We start from the raw sequence: 20,531 nt of genomic DNA, 5'->3' as shown, positions 1-20,531 counted from the left end.
ATATTCAGGAAGCATCATAGGCAGCTTTGTTGTTGTGCAAACATCATGGGGTATATGTACACAACTCTAAACTGTGCAACTTCTTTCACACACAGGCTATGTGTCGTGTGTCAACCTCTGTGTGTTCACTACAGTGCCTGCCTACAGCGAGGCCCCAGGAACTAATCTATTCCACAAATATCTTCAAGTGCTAATAAGAATTAGAACCTGTTTTGGTTTTTCTTCTCCCAGAAGTCAGAGCTCTCCCTGCCTTGTTGACTTGACAGTCTTGAACTCAACAAGGATAGGGGATGAGGAGTGTGTCTTATCGAGCCTTAGTGTTCTACCAGGTGTGATAACCAAGCATAGGTAGGAGGATTTGTCTCTAAACACTCACCAGAGAACCCGGGGATGCCAGCATCGGGGGCTTCTGTCTGCAGCAGTTTCGCACAGTTGGAACCTGGGCTTGTTGTGTAGGAGGAGGGGGAAATGTGCTCCTTGGAGGACGTGATCCTTTACGACCTTGAGTAAACAAGATTGAGATTCGGTGGGACTGGCTGGCCAGATGCAGTCCGTAGCAGGACGGAGAGTCTCAAAAGCTGAGGGCCATGGCACAGTCTCGTCCTCAAAGAGCAGGAACAAGGCAAAAGTGTGCTTCCGAACAGCCAGGCAGGACCAGTGCCAGGCAGAAGGGGCGAACACTCTGAACACCCCAAAGCTGCATTTCTCCATCACCCCACACACACAGTGCCCCAGCACCTGTTCCTACCAGTAGAACCCAACTTCATATCTAGTTACTTAACTCATCATTTTAAAAAGGCAAACTAATTTTTTGTCTTTTTAGATTAAGGCCCTTCACTTAGTTTCAATAATTGGCACTATGGGCAATTTCCCAACCTTCTAATGTATACCAACCAGCAAAAAAGAACATGGTTTGGAAGGGACACTGGAATCTACCCAGAAAGAAGAGCCTATAGGGGCAGCCTTCCTTATGGGAAAAAAAAAATAGAGATCAACTCCTACAATTCCTCCTATCTTCACATCTGAGAAGCCTACGTAGCCCCATCCTGCATTTGGAGCTAGCATTTCCTTTCATGGAAAAATAATGTCATGATTAATCTGTCCTTAAGAAGAGCCTTTGTTGAATTGCACTGTGAGGTCAGTGAGCAGAGAAATTTCCAAGAAAATAGGAGTGTGTGAGGGGCGGGGGGAGGTAGAGGGGAGAGAGAGAGAGGAGAGGGGAGAGAGGGGAGAAGGGAAAAAAGAGAGGGGGAAGAGAGAGAAGAGTGGGGGGAGAGAGGAGAGAGGGGAGAGAAGGAGAGAGAGGAGAGAGAGAAGGAGAGGAGAGAGAGAGGAGAGAGAAGAGAGAGAACACATTCTGTCTTGTGAACATAGCTTACCATTAGCGCTCCCACTTTCTCAGAACTTAGAAACTCCTGTTCACTGGGATTTCTCCCGGAGGCCTCTGCGGGTTCTGACTCTTCAGTTTTAGACAATGCTGTAAATCTAGCCTTTAAAGCCCAAATGCAAAAAGAGAACAAAGCAAAACCTCTTCCACCTGGTTTCCTGCATCTCTAATGGAAAACCGGTTGTGTCTGGAGAACTCAGCTGGTGGAGCTCTCCCAGGCTTTCTCTATCAAATGGCAGCAAAGCAAGAGCACCGTTCTCTGCCCGTGTAGCTTCATGTGTGTACATTATGATATCCCTTCCATATATACACAGTCACCACCCCCTAAAAAAGCCATATAATTGGTGGGTGCTTATGTAAGGCCAGAATCAGACCACCAAGCAGAAGTCTTTGAAGTGCCATCTTTGTGAACGTGTTTGCAGGCAGAGGTTGACAACGGTCTCCCTTTTCATGGCTGTGATTGGAAAAAGCCTTGCATGCCTTCCGTGTCCATTGTCAGAGACAATCAGAGAATAATCTTTTCCTAGGACCATTTAAGGTCGGGGTAATTCAGAATGAAACAGAAGTATGGCTTGCCAGCTAGTATATTTGCTGTCTCCCTTATGCCAGCTTTGGAGACACAGCATTTGCCAACTGAATGAAGGGAGAGGTGTTTGCAGTGGGGTGTGGCTGTCTGTCTGTGTGGAGCCTGTTCCCGAGAACCGCCTTCCTGAGAATGAGTGTGCAGGGCCTCTGGCTAGCACGCCCAAGTGCATATGTCAGCTGGCAGCGCTCTTTGGAGAGTTCTAAAAATAAAATCTGATTGTTTCCAGTATTTAATAATATGTCTAAACAGGATCCTATTTGGGGATAATTAAGATTAAAACTGAGTCTGCATTGGATAGTGTCAAGCTTTCATCCAAAAACTGGCAAAAGGTATTAAATCAAAATTTATAGTTTACTTAAGGCCTAGGTTTAAGCCAGGCGGTGGTGGCGCACGCCCCTTTAATTCCAGCACTCGGGAGGCAGAAGCAGGTGGATCTCGTGAGTTCGAGGCCAACCTGGACTACAAGAGCTAGTTCCAGGATAGGTTTCAAAGCTACAGAAAAACCTTGTCTCAAAAAACAAAAACAAAAAAAGACCTAGGTTTAAAAGAAAGTAGAAGAAATCAAACCATGTTTTTGCGAGCAGCCTCTTCCACATGTCTTCTCTGGAGATGGGGCTACTTTATGTCAAAAGTCAGACAGAACACAAGAAAGTGTTTCCATGATTCTTGATTGAGAAAAAGTGGTGAGTGTGCAGATAGGTCCTATGTGTTCAGAGTGGCCAACTGCTAACTTCCAGGCCAAGCTGTCAGGTGTTTTAGTAATGTATTCTCTGTCTCAAAAAAAAAAAAAAATCAAAACAATTAAAGACTTGAGATACACTTCCAATAATAGCAGTCAGCAATTTTTGACCAGATAGGAGAGAGAAAAATGCCAGAGCTTGATGTGAGGAACACAGACCTCACAGTGGGACTCAGAGACAGTCGTGGTGGCATCCTGCAGGGAGGGGTAGGAAGATAACGAGCGTGTCCAGGGTCCATCAAGACTGGAGATGATCCACTCACGGTCTTCAAAAGATGTGCTAAGAGCACCCGCGTGCCCTTTAAGCTGTTAGTGCATTCTAAGTGTGCCAACGGCGAGCAAGCGAGGGAGGTGGCTGCTGGAGCTGGAGTGGCCAGGAGAGCCACTTCTTCGGGAAGGGGAAACTTGAGCTAAGATGAAGTTGCTAGCGGCCATTCCGGAGAGAAGGAAAAGCGGAAATATTGTCTCTTCTATTTAGTTGCAGTCCGTCTCCCTGGCTCCTTCTGCAGTCCTCACCACCTGTGCTTAAAACACTTGACACGAATGTGAGATCACCCAGGCTGTTGACAACCTTGTGACAGCGAGGAGTGCCACGAAAATGCTTATTTGATACTGGCACAACTTCAGTTTTTGACCACTTCCCCTTTTCTTTTCTTTTTTTTTTTTTATGATAAGAAATGCAGTTTGGTTCATTCCTGTCTGCCTGGGTCCTTTTCCACGTCAACACAGCATGAATGAAAAGATTTTGCCTTGGCTTCCAGAGTTACCGCACCATGCTTTGAGAACATACCTGAATCAAATGGTTAACTGGAAAGGGTTTCTGCCTTCCAAAGAGTCCTCACGATCCAGGACCGAATGGAATTGTTTGCTATGTCAAAAGGAGCATGTCTTAGTTCCTTTTTCTTGCTGGGCTAAGACACCGGGACCAAAATAACAAATAGAAGAGAGAGTCTGTAGGGAACTTACTTTTCAGAGGGTGAGTCTGTGGCCATCATGGTGGGAAGCGTGGCGGCAAGCAGGCAGGCATGGTGCTGGAGCAGTAGCTAAGAATTCACATCTGATACACAAGCTGGAGGAAAGACGGAAAGAGCAACCTGAGAATGGCCTTGGCTTTTGAAACCTCAAAGCCCACCCCTAGTGACATACCTCTTTCAGCAAGGCCATACCTCCTAATCCTTCCTAAACAGTTCCACCAATTGGGGACCAATCATTCAAATACATGAGCCTGTGGGGGGGGGCATTCTCATTCAAACCACAACAGGACCTTAAAAAGTGAATCATTGGGAAGCCATCATTCAAACATTAACCATTTCTTTTATCCCTTGTTTATAGGGCTAATACCCCTAAAAGGAAGATGGCTGAGCTCAACACTCATGTGAATGTCAAGGAGAAGGTAAGGTCTTGCTGCTGCATGTTGGCTCTCAGGAACTGCAAAATGGATGCCATAATCCTTGCTGGGAAAACCTGATTATAATGGAAGGAGGGGAAAAAGAGTTGCAGGGATACATAGAAAGTTTGTTGCACTGGTATACTATGTATCCATTGCGCTGGTATACTATGTATCAGTTGTGCTGGCATACTATGTTTCGGTTGCGCTGGTATACTATCTCTCTCTCTCTCTCTCTCTCTTGCCGGACACTATGTATCAGTTGCACTGGATACAATGTATCGGTTGTGCTGGATACTATGTATTGGTTGCGCTGAACAAAATGTAACGGTCATGCTGGTATACTATGTATCAGTTATGCTGGTATACTATGTATCAGTTGCGCTAGTATACTATGTATCAGAAAGTTACAACTGTGGACTGTGTGATCAGCACAGCCCATTCATTTGCTCTATTCTGACCTTGATCTCCAGGCTGCACAGCTGAGTCACGTGGCTCAATTCACATAGCAGGGAGGCAGCGTCTAAGAGCTTAAGTCTGACACAATCTCTCCAGCCATCCTGCAGTCCTTTTAGATGGCCTGTTAGGTGTCTTTCAACCCTGAGAGCTCATGACGCTGATTCTCCCTCCCATTGTTATCATTTGTTATGAACTGGTCCCTTTCCCAGCGGGTCATCATTATCTTCATCTGTGTATTAATTAATACATTGTAGGATTGATGCCTAATGGCCCAGAATCCTCAGCCATTGAGATAAAGCTGCCCCACCTACCTCCTAGCAACAGAGACTGAGAGACTCATGCACAGGAACTCTGTCAGTCTCCACTCACCTTACAGTCCTCAGAGGTGCTCCAGACTCCTCTGGACTGTGACTTCCTTAAGGGCAGGTATTTGTCCCTCATCACTTTGTATTCATGCCATCCTAAAAATGTAGCATGAAGCCTGAGAGGAGTGACATTTGTGAAGTCCTAGTGATTCTCTTCTTTACCTGATGCCGGTGACATGGCCCCAGACACGCAGATGAGGCACCTGCTCCCATTGAGTGCCGTCGAGAAGCCAAAAGTAAATGCAAGAACATATAACTGAACGCAATCGTTTCAGGCCCACAGCTTTGAGAAACACACAGTAGGGTGCTTTGGTGGGAAGACAGGTAGGAGGGAACTACTTCACAGGAGGAGGTCCCAGGAACCCTTTGAGAGAAGGTCACATTAGAACTGACAGAAAGTTGATGGGAAGGAAGCACCACAGAAAGATCTGAGGGCAGAGAATCCTATGTAAAAAAGCAAAAGTAAGTGCATAAAACGTGTGGAGTTGAGTGTGTTCGGAGACCAGAGAGCAAGTAGGGGTCTCAGGTGACAGGCAGAAGGGGTGGGACATAAGGAGAGGGGAGGCACCACTTGGCCTGGGCCATGACAGAGCACAGCGAGTGGGCAGACCACCATGGAGGCCTAAAGGGGCAGATGTGTCCAGATGTGTGCTGTGGGGGTTCAGCAGGAAGGTGCCATGCTTGGCTTCAGTGTATTGCCTGGAAGGGGCTGTGAGTGCCCATGTGAGGATGGTGGGTATTTGGCTACTGCTCTGCTGTAAACATCAAAAGGTTGGCAGTATTTGGGGAAAGGCTGATGTTTGAGTTGTAAATATTGTGACTCTACATGACAATGAGGCAGAACCCCTCTAACTCAATGAGTGAATCCCCCCTCCCGTGTCAAAAGCTAATAGTGTTCTCAACTCAATCAAATCAACCATAAGGAACAAGAGAAATTCTGATCATATGTAGTTTTACTTTGATTTATTTTAGTAGACTTGTTTCCTTTAGTTATTAGCTTTTGTGGCCTTTAATGATGAGTTTGTTTCTCAATGTGTCACACCAAGCAATGACATTTCCGTTCTGAAAATTAAGAATAATAACAACTGTTAGGTCTTAATTTATAAGTCTTCATTGATTAGTGAACAGATCCTCAGTGCTTTAGATGCAATATCTAGTCATCCCATTGGGAAGGTGGAGACCAGGAAATTCCTGGAGTGTACTAGCCAGTCAGCCTCATCAAATCTGTGAGCTCCAGGAGCCCACTGAAAGACCTTACTCAGAAATTAAGATGGATGGTTCTTGAGACATGACACTCAGGCTGACCACAGGCCTACACACGCACACAGGCATAGACACACACAGGCTCACATACACACCTGTACACACACACACTTGCACACATACACACCTGCACACACACAGGCACACACACAAGAATAACAAGTAATGAAGAAATACAAAATCTGTTCTGTTTTAGAAATGGTTTGACCTTGAAATGAGTCCTTTGTGTATCTCTAGTGGATCAAAGGGACAGATTGAATACAAGCAATTTTTGTCTTTGTGCAGCTTTTTTTTTTTAGTTCAGAAAAGAAGCTAATAATATTTAATATCCAGGATAAATAAATGTTGGAGGGAGGCTGCTTATTAGTTCCTGGTCGCTGGGCTAGCTTAGACCCGAAATAATTACACAGAAACTATATTAATTAAATCACTACTTGACCCATTAGCTCTAGCTTCTTACTGGCTAACTCTTTTTTTTTTTCAGTTTCCAAGTATTTTTATTCAGAATTCTTGTGTTTGTTTCCTGAATCAATAAATACTATACAAAACAATGTAAAAATGGCTACCATATTCTCTCCCCTGCCCCCCTCACCTGGGGAACAATTCCCCGGACTTCACACAGGGATTCTCCCTGTAGATTTGGTCCAGCAAATGAGGCCAGACATCTTTTAGACCCTTGACTCACTTTTGGAGACTTGGCCGGGTAAGAAAGCCTTTAGAATCAGGTGACTGACTAGGTTAGGGAAATGATTAGTGTTTTGGTTAGGGAAATGATTAGTGTTTTGGCTAACTCTTACATATGAATTTAACCCATTTCTATTAATCTGTGTATTGCCACATGGCAGTGGCTTACTGGCTAAAGTTCTGGAGTCTTTCTCCAGTGGGGCTCCATGGCTTCTCTCAGTCTCCGCCCTTCTTTCTCCCAGCATTCAGTTTAGTTTTCCCCGCCTAGCTAAGTTCTGCCCTGCTAGAGGTCCAAAACAGTTTCTTTATTCATTAACCAATCAAAGCAACACATAGACATAGGACCTCCCACATCAACTCGGTAATAGATACTTATAACACTTATTTCAAAATAACTTTGTATTGTTGGATGACAACTACAAGGAGTTAAACTGTATCTGTGGCTCAAACAGAAGTCCAATTTCCTCAGTGTGGCGTGCATTTTCTTCAGGACCAGATCCATCCTCTTCCTCCCTTTCCTCTACCACTGTCTCTGCACACGTGCCCTTCAGCCCACCATTGTGACCTTGAACATGCTTGCCCACAGGGCATTGCCAAGGCAGGTTCCTGTGTGCCTGTGTGGTTCATCTTGCTGAGCCTGAGCCTCACTCCCCTTCCATTCCAGAACTCTTCAGATTCTCTGCATCATTCATCACAGCTTGCTTAAATGTCGTGTGGGCTTAGGTGCCTGTCTCCCTGTGTGAAAACCTGCCATTTCTTGGGAGCGGGGTGTGGGCCTTACCTTCTTGGATTTGACCCATGGTTAGCCCCTTGGCTAGAGTTGGATAAATGAATGGATAGCGGATGAGTGAACACATGTATCTGAATAGTTAAGGTCTTTAGAGAGTTGATGAAACCTCATTTATGAAATTTTATCAAATCTCAAGGCTTCTTGAAAAATGGAATGTAGGTTAATGGAAATGTCACCTCATTTTTGTACCCGTGGCTATTAATGCATGTTTTAAATTGCTCCTGGAAACAGGAGCTTAGTTGGGCTTTTTGGGCTGATGACGTGGGCTTTAGAAGATGGTGAATAAGAATAAGGATAACTAATGAGCTTGCTAGGTGAGCAGATGCTCATGGAACAGATCTCCAAAGCAAACTTGATGGAAGATGGGCAGCAGAAGATAATATCTAGGCAACCCGGGATCTTATCGTCGGGGATAGTTCATGGTTTTCAGGTATTTTCTCATCTATTTTACCTTGTTAAAGGTATGTTTTTCTTATTTTTAATTAAAATTTAGGTGTGTGTGTGTCCACCTGTGGGCTGGGTGTGTGTACATGAGTTTATTTAAATTATTTTTCTTAAAACAAAGTTCAACACTAGAAACTCCGTGGATCGATTAGTTGAGAGCGTACTATTGAACTTCTTCCTGCTTAAAATACATAGTTATCAGGTAATACTGATTTACAGAGCTTTAACATAAAGAATAATAATGATTGATATATAAAAATAGGATTTTTGTCTGTTTTTTAAAAATATATTATCAGTTATTTTCAATTTTGTAAGAAAATTATTGATGAAAAGTAAAGGGAATCCTTGCTTATAAAACAGAGCGGGCATGTTCCTAGTGTCCAGGTATGGTGTAGTAAGCCATTCCCGTGATGAATGATTCCTGAGCCACCATAGGGGACTTCATGCCCTTGGGAGTGACCTCAATAAGGAAGGCTATGGGGAAGCATATGTCTAGAAGGCAGGAGTTCTCATTTCCACAGTGAGGAGCTGAATGGCCTGTAACAAACACTGAGCTCTTCCACGCACGTGTGAAGTTCCAGGGTTTTCCCCAGAATGAAGTCATCAAATACAACAGTAAGTCTGGAAATGCTTTGTGAGTTCTTAGTAGGATACAGGCGCAGGGCAAGAGCGTCTGTTGGTTTTGCGAATAAAAATGGAGACATTGCCTCTCAGTAGCAAATCCCTGTAGAACCAAGACTGGGAAAGGGGAAAACCGTCCCCATGAGAAGACAGAAAAGTGGCCTTGACTCTCAGACCTGGATAAGTATTGGTGAGCTGCCCTGCCAATAATTGAGGCAGGACGGTATGACATTGTGGAAATGGGAACCAGCTCGGCCTGCAATGTCATTGCTTGGAAGTCACCTATTGGGAACAGCTTTCAGAGCAGGCAGAGCTGCTGGGGTAAATTGGATTGTAAGCAATCACCGCGTAGCATCAGTGAAATGAAAGGGGACAAGACTCTCTTGTCCACTCTGCGTCCGGGGTAGTGGCATCATCACCGTTTCTGCAGGTCACTGCAGAACGCTCGGATCTGAGCCCAAGCTGCTGGCTGTGGCAGTCAGGTGATTATCTCTAATAAGCTCCGTTTTATTATTTCTCTCGGTCCGTGTTTTGCAAAGTACTGAAGACGTAGCTCGGGTGTTTGTTTGGGAGGGAAGGTGGCCAGAAGAAGCCACGAGTTTGATTAGAGATTTTATCAGATCGGAGGTGTTGATATTCAGTGTGAAACATCTTTAAAATATTAACCCGTCTCATAGAGAAACCATTTCGTAGGAGTTGGGGTGAGTTTTAATGACATATAGTTGTTATATATATATACAAAGAATCTATGCTCCAGGAGAAGCCTTAATTTTATATTTTTTCACTAGAGTTGAATTTAGCCCAACCGTTGGATTCAGATCACAAGAACACCAGCTCTGTAGCTCTCAGATTCCATGGTGGGGCCTGTGCTTGTCATCACTTTTCTCATGGGAGGGGGTCATTAAATTTCCCTTTCAGAGAAAGGAGAAGCATTGACAACAGTTATTGCCTAATACGTACGTACAGAACCGCTGTTATTGTTGCTTGGCAACCAGAGGAGGCCTGACAAGGCATCTAAAGGAACTGAGTGAATCAATGGAAATGTCACCATCAGTTTCAGGGGATCAGAAGGAATTTGCTATCGCAGGATTAGGTATCACATTGCTTTGGCCAAGTTACATGACCGGAATACACAAGTTTTCTTCTGTTTCTTCTGTGCCCCCCTCCCCTTTTCTTCTGACCTTCCATGGTAGATCCTTTTGTATGATGACTGAGGGATGTATGTATAGGAGACAGATGATTAATGCTAAAGAATATAAGAGCGTGTCAAAAACGAAATCATTTGGCAGCAGGGGAAAGTAACCTTGGTTGGCAATCCCTTGGAATGTATGGGGGTTTCTCCCACATTCTACCTAATTTCCCACAGTGATCCTCCAAATTAAATTATCCAGTTTTATAGATAAAGATTGACATGGATGGATGCAGTAATGATTTCTTCTCTTCTGACCTTGCACATTGAAAATTCGTCGAGAGAGATCCATAGGTACACAGATCAGCAGATTTAGCACTTAGTAGTAAATTCTTGTATTTTCCTGAAGCCGCTTTTTCTTTGTTATGCCAGCAGATAAGACTTTTGAACTTGCTTGTGTACTTAGTTATGTTATAGATTTTACTCCACTCTGGTGTCTGTCCATCAAAATCTGGTTTAATAATTTAGTCGAGATTCTATAATGGTAATTGTAGGTAATTATGGGTAGGGACCGTTCGTAGGAAGGCAGGAGGTAGGGTGTGCCTCCGTAGGGTGGAGGTGCAGGGTAGTGATTTTGTGGCAAATGTAAGAGAGAAGGCAGATGCAGCTAGAAACAACCTTTATGATATCTTTGAGAGGAGGGGAAAAAGAGAAAAATCCAGCAGAAAAGGTCTCCAACTGATGGGGAGATTCAGATCAAAGCTGCCAACTGGAAGACTCTATGTCCCTCACAGTGGGGACTGACAGCATCTAAAGGGACAATGCATGGGACCAGCACAACATGGCTGGGCTGTCAGTCAAACTGTGCCTCCTACAACGGACTTCTCTAGCCTCCACAGAACTCTATTGCATCAAAAAACTGTAAAAAGAAAATTGAGATATACGTAGCACAATTTCTAATTGGTCTTAATAATAAAAACCCGGAGTCAGATATTAGGGGATGGAAGCTGACAGATCAGAGAAGCAGAGCAGCCAGCCACTACTTCTTATGTCTATGAAATCTCCAGCCTGAATTGGGTGTTCTGTCTCTATAAGTCCTCAGACTGAATGCTTTGAGCTCCTGTCTCCTCCTGCCTTATATTCCTCTCTCTGCCCAGCCATATCACTCCTGTCTCCACCCCCCTAGTGTGGAGATTAAAGGTGTGTGACTCCCAAGTACTGGGATTATAGGTATGAGCCATCACCATCTGGCTCTGTTTCTCTTTGCAACTGGAACAATGTATTGCACCCCAGGGTGTCCTTGAACTCAGAGAGAGCTGTCTACCTCAGTCTCCCGAGTGCTGGGATTAAAGGTGAGCACCGCCACTGCCTGGCCTCTATGGCTAGCTACTGGCTAGCTCTGCACTCCGATCTTCAGGCAAGCTTTATTTGTTAGATCACAAAGTATCACCTCAGATATTTATTTTGGAATTTTATCATATGGTACAAGCACGAGTTCTTTATTTTGCTGGAGGAAAAAATAAATAAGAAGTTTTGGAACCACTGCTCTGAAATAATTAGCAAATTAAAATACAAACTCTTAAGGGGCTAGTGGGATAGAACAGTTGACAGTTGATGAAGCAAGAAGACATGGGTTCAGTTCCCAGAATACACATTTAAAAGGCCAAGCACAGAAGTGTGTACGTGTGTCCCGTTGCTGGGAGGAAGGGACAGGTAGATCCTGCATGCTCCCTGGCCAGCCAGCCTAGCCTACTTGTCTAACACCAGGCCAGAAATAGACAACAACTAAGGAGCAGTAATTAAATTTCCTCTGATCTCCTCACTCATGTGCAAGGGCATGCACACACACACACACACACTTCATGACCCAGAATTCCCTTGCCTTTGCACACTGGACTGTGCTACCACTGGTATGAGGGTCTTCTCAACTTCTAGAGTAAGGCATCATTTAATAACCTTTGCTCCTAACTCTGCTTCTAGCCACATTTAAAGTAGAAAGAGGTCCAGTTCCTTCCACGGAAAAGTCTGGTGTTTTGCTACATTGTGTCTGGTGTTTTGCTACATTGTGTCTGGTGTTTTGCCACATTGTGTCTGCTCTTTTGCTACATTGTGTCTGGTGTTTTGCTACATTGTGTCTGCTCTTTTGCTACATTGTGTCTACTCTTTTGCTACATTGTGTCTGCTCTGTCCGCCTTGTTGGCTTTTTGCCCCAGGTGAATTGATTCATTACCCTGAAGGGGCATCAGAATCCTCCCTCTAGTAGATCAACCTGTGGTCTCATGCACTGTAAAAGATAAAGACAGGGTGCTGGACCACAGAGGGAGTGCTGCCTCAGACTCCACGGTAGCTCCTCTGTTTGGATTATCGTGCACAAACTTCTATTCTGTGGAAAATGAGAAATGTCATTAAACCACCTAAGCGTTCATTTGTGACCCGCCAGCCCACATTCCTTGTGGCTCTGTCTTTAGGACTCTTCAGAATTCTGCTTCTCCATCTTTGAAGGTAACTATTAGGAAAAGTTGTTGAAATAAATATCATTACTCAATTATATAACAATGAGGGTTTTTATTGTAACATATCTAACATGACAATGTCCCTCTTAGAATCTTAAACCTATGACATGGCGTTAGCTATGGGCACAATGTCTCTGAGATTCACCTGTCTGGTAAGAATCAAGCTGTCCCTTTCTCTCTTCCCGATGCCTACCTTCACGGTCCCTGGAAACCACCACAGTATCGTCTGCTTTAAGAGTCTGATTATTTAATACTTCCTAGGAGTGGAGCTCGGCCCCATGGGTCCCTTGATGGGCTCTTAGCGTTAGCAGACTTTCCTTAAAGTTTATCCATGCCATCGTGTTGCTGCATATCTGAGCATTTCCTTTTTATTAAGGCTGCATCGCATTTCACCGGAAGTCCTCTGTGTGTGTCTGTCATCCATTAGGGAGAGAGATTGGTCTTTCCTTTTAATACCTACAGCCAGATGCAGCTGGCTTATTGGACTGAAGGCCGTTTTATATTTTTTTTCCTTTACTGTCTTTAGAGGAAACCTAAACAAACAGAAACTTGTAGGAAAAACAGGATCAGGTCTGTTAATTAATCATTTTGATTATTTTAAAACAGCATGCCTTTTAAAAACTGGTCCACCCTTGTAAATAAAAAGGAATTGTATTCCCAGTGTCCATGGAGGTTTATGATCTGCTTCCCCACACCACAGTGAAGAAATATCCAAAGCTAATATACTTTAGAGATTAAGTTAACTCTCTTCAGCTGCTATTGACCAAAGGGCAATTAGCTTTTTTTATTCTAGTATTGATTAAAGGATTATAAGTGAATTACACCCTTTTTTATAATACTTCTTATCTGGGAAGTTTGGTGAATGAGAAAAAGATAGAAAAACTAACTGCATTAAGGGTGAATGGAAATAGCTACCACTTTGTCCTCAAGTAGAGGAAACCGCAGAGAAAATGTGGAAAGAATGTTCTGGATGTTCTTTCTGGAACAGGATAAATTAAAAGTATCTTGTTTGTCTACTCTTGTTAACATACCCAAACCAAAACAGCAGCTTGTGGATATAGCATTGCTTCTTTTTCTTCAGGAATAAGTCTAAATATGGAATTCATCAGAGACACAGACAGAATATTTACCTAAGCCCTAATGCCACCGAGTATGTGGCCAGCTGGATGGAAACAGACTTCTAGTGGACTGAGGGGCTCACTGCCTCTAAAATTATCTGCATGTCTAAGTAATTATTCTGGGGAAATTGGAGGAAAAAACCAAACACAGTGACTTAAAAAAAAAAAAAGCAACAGCCAAAAACCAACTCAGGCCTGCACTGAATACATGCTATCTAAATGGGTGAAATGAAGGTTTTGTTAGCCTGTTGCATGTCTCAGTGTATATTAGAGGGACCGTTGCCATTAGCAACCATCATATACATGACCCCTTGCTTTTGTTGTCTGTACCCTTTCAGGCCAATTGTATTCGGCAGTGATGTCTACAAAAGTATCTCCCGTATCAAGACCTAGCATCTTAAAAGGAGATAGGCTCTTTGCAGCAGGCTGACTTAGTGTAGTAAGAAACAAGTTGCTTCCAAAGTGGGGGGATCCTGCTACTTACATCATAGTTGGGGTGCTTGCATAGGGTATTGGCTTGTTCTGTAAACAGTCTATTGTAAGGTTACCATGCTATGAGAAAGACCAGCCAAGCTCATCAAGAAACCCCATGGAGTGATCTTCATGTTATACAAAGAGAACACACCGCTCAGCTAATGGTCTCACCCCATTGTCTTTCTGTGTCTGTGACCCAGGGAAAATTCGTTCAACCAAACTTCTCCCATGTTAGAGGAGGCTACTTGTTCTTCCCGGCCACCCTGCTTGCTTAGACCTGAAATAATCACACAGAAACTGTATTAATTAAAACGCTGCTTGACCCATTAGCTCTAGCTTCCTATTAGCTAACTCTTACATACAAATTTAACCCATTTCTATTAATCTGTATATCGTCACGTGGCTGTGACTTACTGGGTAAAATTCCCAGCTTCTGTCTCCCGTGGAGGCTCCATGGCTTCTTCTCTGGCTCTGCCCTTCTTTCTCCCAGCATCAGCTTAGTATTTTGTTCCCCACCTAGCTAAGTTCTGCCCTGCTATAGGTCCAAAGCAGTTTCTTTATTCATTAATGGTAATCACAGCATACAGAGGGGACTCCCACATCACTCCCAAGTGCATCTCCACAGAGACAGTGAAAATACCAGATCAGTTGTGCTTAGCGGTCACTCAGCAGTAGGTAACTACCATACCTTCTTCAAGAGGGGGCTCACCTGAGCTGGACATATAGCTTGGTTAGCAGATAGAGCCTGGGGTTCGACCCCCAGAACCACATAAACTGGGCATGGCGATACACTACTGTAATCTGAAGCCTTAGGAGGTGGAGACAGCGAGGGGGAAGATCGTAAATTCAGAGACATCCTTCACTACATAGTGAGTGAGGCCAGGCGCAGCTCCTCGAGACTAGGAGAGAAGGAAAAAGAGAGCGTACGTCTGCCTGCAACAGTTTTACTTTACAAAAGCTTTATCGTTGAAGTGATAGTGTTACGTGAATAATGAGAGCTGTAGAAGAATTGTAGCACCCTCAAAATTACTTGAGAAGGTGAGCATTTAGACCTACAAAGAGCCCTCTCCTGTGCCACCGTTCTGTTTTTCCTATTTCTTCCCCTTAGTAAGGAGAGTGAAGATGTTTTGCTGTCTGAGAACCAGAGAAACACTGAGGACTGAGATTGGTTTAAGAAGAGAGTGAAGGGAGAGACATGGAGTGTTCCAAGTAGAACAACACAGGGCACGTGCTCAGAGGAAGGAGGACGGCCCATGCTCCTTGGAGGCCAAGTATTAAAAGGGCTGGAATTTCAGAGAAAACCTGACCTGTAACTCCCATTATATCTCAGATTCGTGGTTCTCAATCCTGGGTGCTCATCAGAGCCTGGCGAAAACTTTACTGCTAAACTGGTCCTCACCTGAATTGCTTCCTGCTTCTTATTCCTTGTATCTAAACAGAAGCCAGTTGTTTCTTGACAAGTAAGCTGTGAGCCCTTCTCCACACTGCTCAGATTGGTCCAAATTCTTGCCCAAGATTCTGTGTGAAAATCCTAGCGGGCATTCATTTGATCTCCTTGAGCTCATACACAAAGAAAACAGAATGACCTTAAATGTGCAAATATCATACTCTTCCCCTGAGTAAATCTTCAAAGACTTTGCCTTAGAATCAGGCTCCAGGTTGGTAGTTACAGGGCCTGGACCACTTTGGTCCCATGCCTTTGTTTCCGAAATTCCATCCTAACTTTTGCTACTTGATGCTCCAAGGATCAGGCCTGCTTTGCTTTGAGGATACTTCCTGTGTCCTGTGTTGTTCCTCTTGGGTACCCCATCATCTTCATCCCCTGAATCCTCTGTGTTGTTCTTCTTGGACACCCCATCATCTGCTTCCCCTTCATCCCCCTTAAGCCAGTTTCAGCCCTCTGCATTTCTCTGGTTCTCAGACAACAAAACATCTTCACGTCTTTTAACTAAATTCATCAGGCATCTGTCTTTGGGGACCGTAGCTTTTCTCGGCAGGCCACGCAGCGTGTCTGTAGCTGCCTGTGGTCCAGCTTCAGAGTCTGTTCACTGTGACTGAGTTAAGGAATAAATAGAAAAGGAACATGGATGAAAAGATTACTCGGAGCTCTGAGGACATTCTTGAGGCCATACTCTTACTCCCATCCTTGACTCAACTCAGGCTCCTAATAATTCAAATCAACAATTTGGCCCCAGCCTACACAAAACTTAAATCAATAAATCTTCTCTAAGAGAAGCCAGCAACTGCCTTTTTAAGGGCTACCAAATTGGAAGACATGGCCAACGTGTTCCTTGTCTGTGGCAGCGAGATCGCAAGGCTCCAAAAGGTAACAGTTCGAGTCCGAACTTACATATTGACATTTAACAAAGATGGATATCAAACCCGTGCCTGTGTGTTAGTTTCTCATCACAGGCCAAGAGCCGCAGCCCTCGTCACGAGAATGGTGGGTGAACCGGCCGCGGATAAGCTCCGCAGAGGCCAGCGATTAGTGTGTTCCCTCAAGCATCGGTGTTATTTCTGACAGCTGGGATGAGTAGGTGGGGACCTCCCCCCTCCCGAGACAGATGCAGGTGCCACACCTCTCTTCTTTGGTCCCTGCACCCCCAAAGTTGAGCAGTGTGCTTACTTACAGAGGCATTTTCAATAGGAAACACTCGCGAGAGTTTGAGCAGACGGCGAGAGCTTAGGGGATTGAAGCTCGCGGAAGACGCAGGGGCAGAGTGTTTGCTCTGTCAGGGTGGCATTCTTTGAAACAGGTGCTGGGCTGGGCTGGGCTGTTGAAGCTCGCGGAAGACGCAGGGGCAGAGTGTTTGCTCTGTCAGGGTGGCATTCTTTGAAACAGGTGCTGGGCTGGGCTGGGCTGGGCTGGGCTGGGCTGGGCTGGGCTGTAGAAAACCGGTAGCCTTCTTAGATGCCAGAAGGCTGTACCGGGAGCAAGGGTTAAAAAGACCAAGCGGTCCCTCTTCTGCTATGTGCTTCTCATCGCCAACGTCTCTTGCCCTTTTCATTTTTTCCCTTCATCTCAGCAGGATGTCTGGTCCCATCATTCCTCTCTGGGGTCCTAATGTCTTCTGTAGGCTTTAGATGACTTCATCAGCTACTACTTTAACAGTAAGCTGGAATGCCCAAGCCTCGGGACTTCCCGTTCTACTCTTTACATTTTGTAAACACGGATCATCCCTCTCCTCTGCTGGTTGCTTGCTAAGAATCTCTGGGAAAGCCGTGCCAGCAGACTCGACCCATCCGTGCTGTCCGGCATTCACGGACCTCCAGGCCTATCCGGCACTCTTTATTCATTACGGCCTCTTCCTCTCAAGTTCCCAGAAAGGCAGCTCTACGCGGTTCTCCACTGTCTAAGCCTCAACGCTCACACGAATGGTTCCCATAAATGTTTCCCCCACACTCTCGAGTTTTTATTCTTTCTCCACTCTGCCTCTCTCCCCTTTCCTTCCGTCTCAGAATTCTGAGTGTGTGCACGCCCATGTGCAGGGCAACTTTGGGTGCTGTCCCTCAGAAGCCGTCCACCACCTTGTCTTTGGAGACAGGGTCTCTCTGCGTCCTGCTTCTGCTAGATTGGCTTGCTGGCCACTGGACCCTGGAGATCTACGTCCTGAGGTGCGCGCTGGCTATGAAACTTGCCTCGGGTTTCCCCGGGGAAATGCTTGCTTAACTTGAGATGTTCCCAGCCTCTCCACAGCGCAACACCATTTTCTCATTTCCTCGGGGAATCTGCTTTCATAATTTATCTCCTTTCTCCATCAATGGACACGCCCAAACACTTCAGGCAGTAAATTATACACCGATTGTTTTAAGATGGATTTGAGAGGGGGAAACACCAAGCCAGAAATCCAATTAGGAGGCCTTTCCAGAGTCTCCCCGAGAGACGAAAGGAGCCTGCCTACGTTAGAGAGAGAGAGGAGGGAGCGAACAGGTGAGGGGCAGAGGGATTTTGGTACCAGGCCAGCTCCGAGTAGCTGGTATTTATTACTTCACTTTGTCTTCTCTACTGTTGTGAGATGAAGCTACAGTACATGAATAACTGGAACCGCAGAAGCCGTGTGGCCAGGGAGGGGGTTTGCTTACCGGGTAGGGAAGGAATCGTGTTTCCTGATGAGGAGCATTGCTTACCGGGTAGGGAAGGAATCGTGTTTCCTGATGAGGAGCAAGCACGCAGTGGGCTTCGGTCCTCAAATGGGGGTTCATGGCACCCACCATTACTAAAGGCTTCAGGGCTTAAGGCAGTATAAAAGAAGCACCTGAGAGCTCTGGGGGTCAGGGGACTGACCAGGACTTAGGGGGGCTCAGCAAAACATGTCCCTGGGGCCACATTCCTTTCAGGAGTGGGTGGTGGGAAGAGTTGGTTTTCTGGTCTTTTCTGCTTTGGAAGCTGTCTTGGCTCCTGGCTTTGTCTTCAAGCCTGGAAGTGGCCCCTTATGTATTACTTTACATTGCTGTCACCTACTCTCTCTCCCTCCTTCCACATCTGTAGGTTCCTGTCATGGCACTGGGCCCCACTGACATAGTATGGGGTGATCTCTGTCCTTCTGTGGGGGCTTGTTAACAACCACCATTCTAGCTGCAGAGCGAGCATGCCCTGAATCTCAACCTCTTCGCAGGTTCTGGACAAAGCCGCTCTGGCCTGCCACGTTCTGGGACCAAGCAGGACCTTGAAAATAATTGAGTCACATGCCCTGAGTGTCTACCTGGTTCTGGGTAGGCCCCAGCTAACTGAGATAGATTCAGGAGGCCCATGGAGAGTGTCACCAAGACCCTCCCTTCCGGTTTCCTATGATTCTGTCAACACGGCGGCCCCCCCCCACCCATCTTCAAAGCTTCATTTTTCTTTCTAATCCTATTCTGCTCACCCCCAAAAGTTAATTTTGATTTGTGCCAGTGGTGTTAATTTCCAAAAAGTCAGCCGAGCAGACCGTGACAACACTTCATACATTTTTTTTTTTTTTGCTGGCAGGAAGTAGATGTTTGAAAAAGCAATTAAATTATGGAATTATTCTCGATGCAAAGGTATCAGGCTGCGAAAGATATTTTATTCCCCCCCCCCAAGAAGACTCCCTTGGAAACTGCCTTCGTTAATGTGTAGATAATACTTCTGGTCCGGCAAGCCAAGAGAAACATAGCAAGGGAAGGAACTGTTTCTAAGGCATCTCCGAACGGCTCGGCGTGTGAGAATTACGACCCGGCCGACGATAAACCCCTTTCAGTGTGGCAGGAATGGTGAACCCATCGATAACTGGTTCTCACTGGTGCAAAGAGGAGGTTGCTGGCCGTTTGACGGCTGCCCTGATTGTGCAGGGTAGGTTAGCGTTCATCTCTGAGTGTGTCAGTTCTTGGAGGCTGGAGGCCGCCATCTGCACCTGGGACCTGTGGCTTGGATCTATTAAGCTTTTTAATACTTCCTGCTGAACTGTGGGCATGCACTGACAAAGGTGTATTACAGCGTGGAGTGTTCCCGTGACCATTTCACGAGATCCCTCGCTTCCTCTTTTCATTTGGCCTCTCGACAGATACTGTGCCTCCGGCCCCATACTGAGTTCCCCCAGCGTTTACGATGCTGTGGGTATAGATTCGCCCCAAGTAACTCACACTGCACCAGATAGAGTCGGGCTCCAATTCCGGAGCGTGCGTGAGAGCCAGATGGGGGGGTATATAGGTAGACTTGTGGCTTCTCATCTCCTGGCCTCTCTCTTTACCCTCTGACTGTATTTAGCCTTAAAAATCTCGCAGCGTTCTCTTCCTTCGCCAATCAGATGGGCCGTGTGTGTGGTTTTCATTTCCAGCTCCGTTTGCTAATACAGCCTCTGGGCACCTGCCACGTGCTCTAGAAAATGAAACCTTCTCAAACGAGTACAAATAAAAAAGAGGTTATTACACAGGTCTGTCCGGGTGTCAGATGACTTGGGAGAGCTAAGGAAACAGAGCATGGGGGTTGGGGAGGTGAGGGGGGGTGGCAGCTTTCTTCAAGACCGGCCCCCATGCATCTCCACTCTGTCTCCCATCCCGGAGAATCGTTAAAGAGTCTGACTGGTGCATTTTGGCTTTTCATGCCGGCGGCTTCCTGACCATTGTCGCTGTGAATACGCTCTGATTGCTTCCCGTGCCGACTCTCGTACCGTGAGAGGCAATTACGGACCATCGGTCCCGACGGACCATGATTCGACTTACAGATTTTCAGCCTCGTACTTGTGCGAACGCGGCACCCTTGCAGCCATTCCTGGCTACGCTTTGGGCACAGGATTAATAAATTAAGATATTCGGCACCTTACTGCAAAACCTGCCTTGTGTTGAGTGACGCTGCCCAACTGGAGGCTACTGAGATTGCTCTGAACACATGTAAACAGACTAGCCTAAGCTGTGGCATGTAAGCAGAGTAGGCTAAGCTGTGGCATATAAACAGACTAGCCTAAGCTGTGGCATGTAAGCAGACTAGTCGAAGCTGTGGCATGTAAGTAGACTAGCCTAAGTCGTGGCATGTGAGCAGACTAGCCTAAGCCGTGGCATGTAAGCAGACTAGCCTAAGCCGTGGCATGTAAGCAGACTAGCCTAAGCTGTGGCAT

At 45.6% G+C, this 20,531-nt stretch overlaps 1 protein-coding gene across 7 annotated transcripts in view; it reads left to right on the top strand.

Moving 5' to 3' along the window:
• The window catches only part of Spats2l (spermatogenesis associated serine rich 2 like), a 156,178-nt gene that overhangs the window by 71,840 nt on the left and 63,807 nt on the right, over positions 1–20,531 (top strand). For all 7 annotated transcript variants that reach the window (XM_026788887.1, XM_026788886.1, XM_013353449.2 and 4 more), the window contains one exon: positions 4,045–4,105. In XM_026788887.1, coding sequence (XP_026644688.1) covers positions 4,045–4,105 — 61 coding nt within the window. The remainder of the gene's footprint in view (positions 1–4,044; positions 4,106–20,531) is intronic.

Source organism: Microtus ochrogaster, unplaced genomic scaffold (assembly GCF_000317375.1).
Source record: "Microtus ochrogaster isolate Prairie Vole_2 unplaced genomic scaffold, MicOch1.0 UNK8, whole genome shotgun sequence".
NCBI classification, from domain to species: Eukaryota; Metazoa; Chordata; class Mammalia; order Rodentia; family Cricetidae; genus Microtus; species Microtus ochrogaster.
Note: the sequence above shows the minus strand (reverse complement) of the source record. Positions and strands in the feature narration are given on the sequence as shown.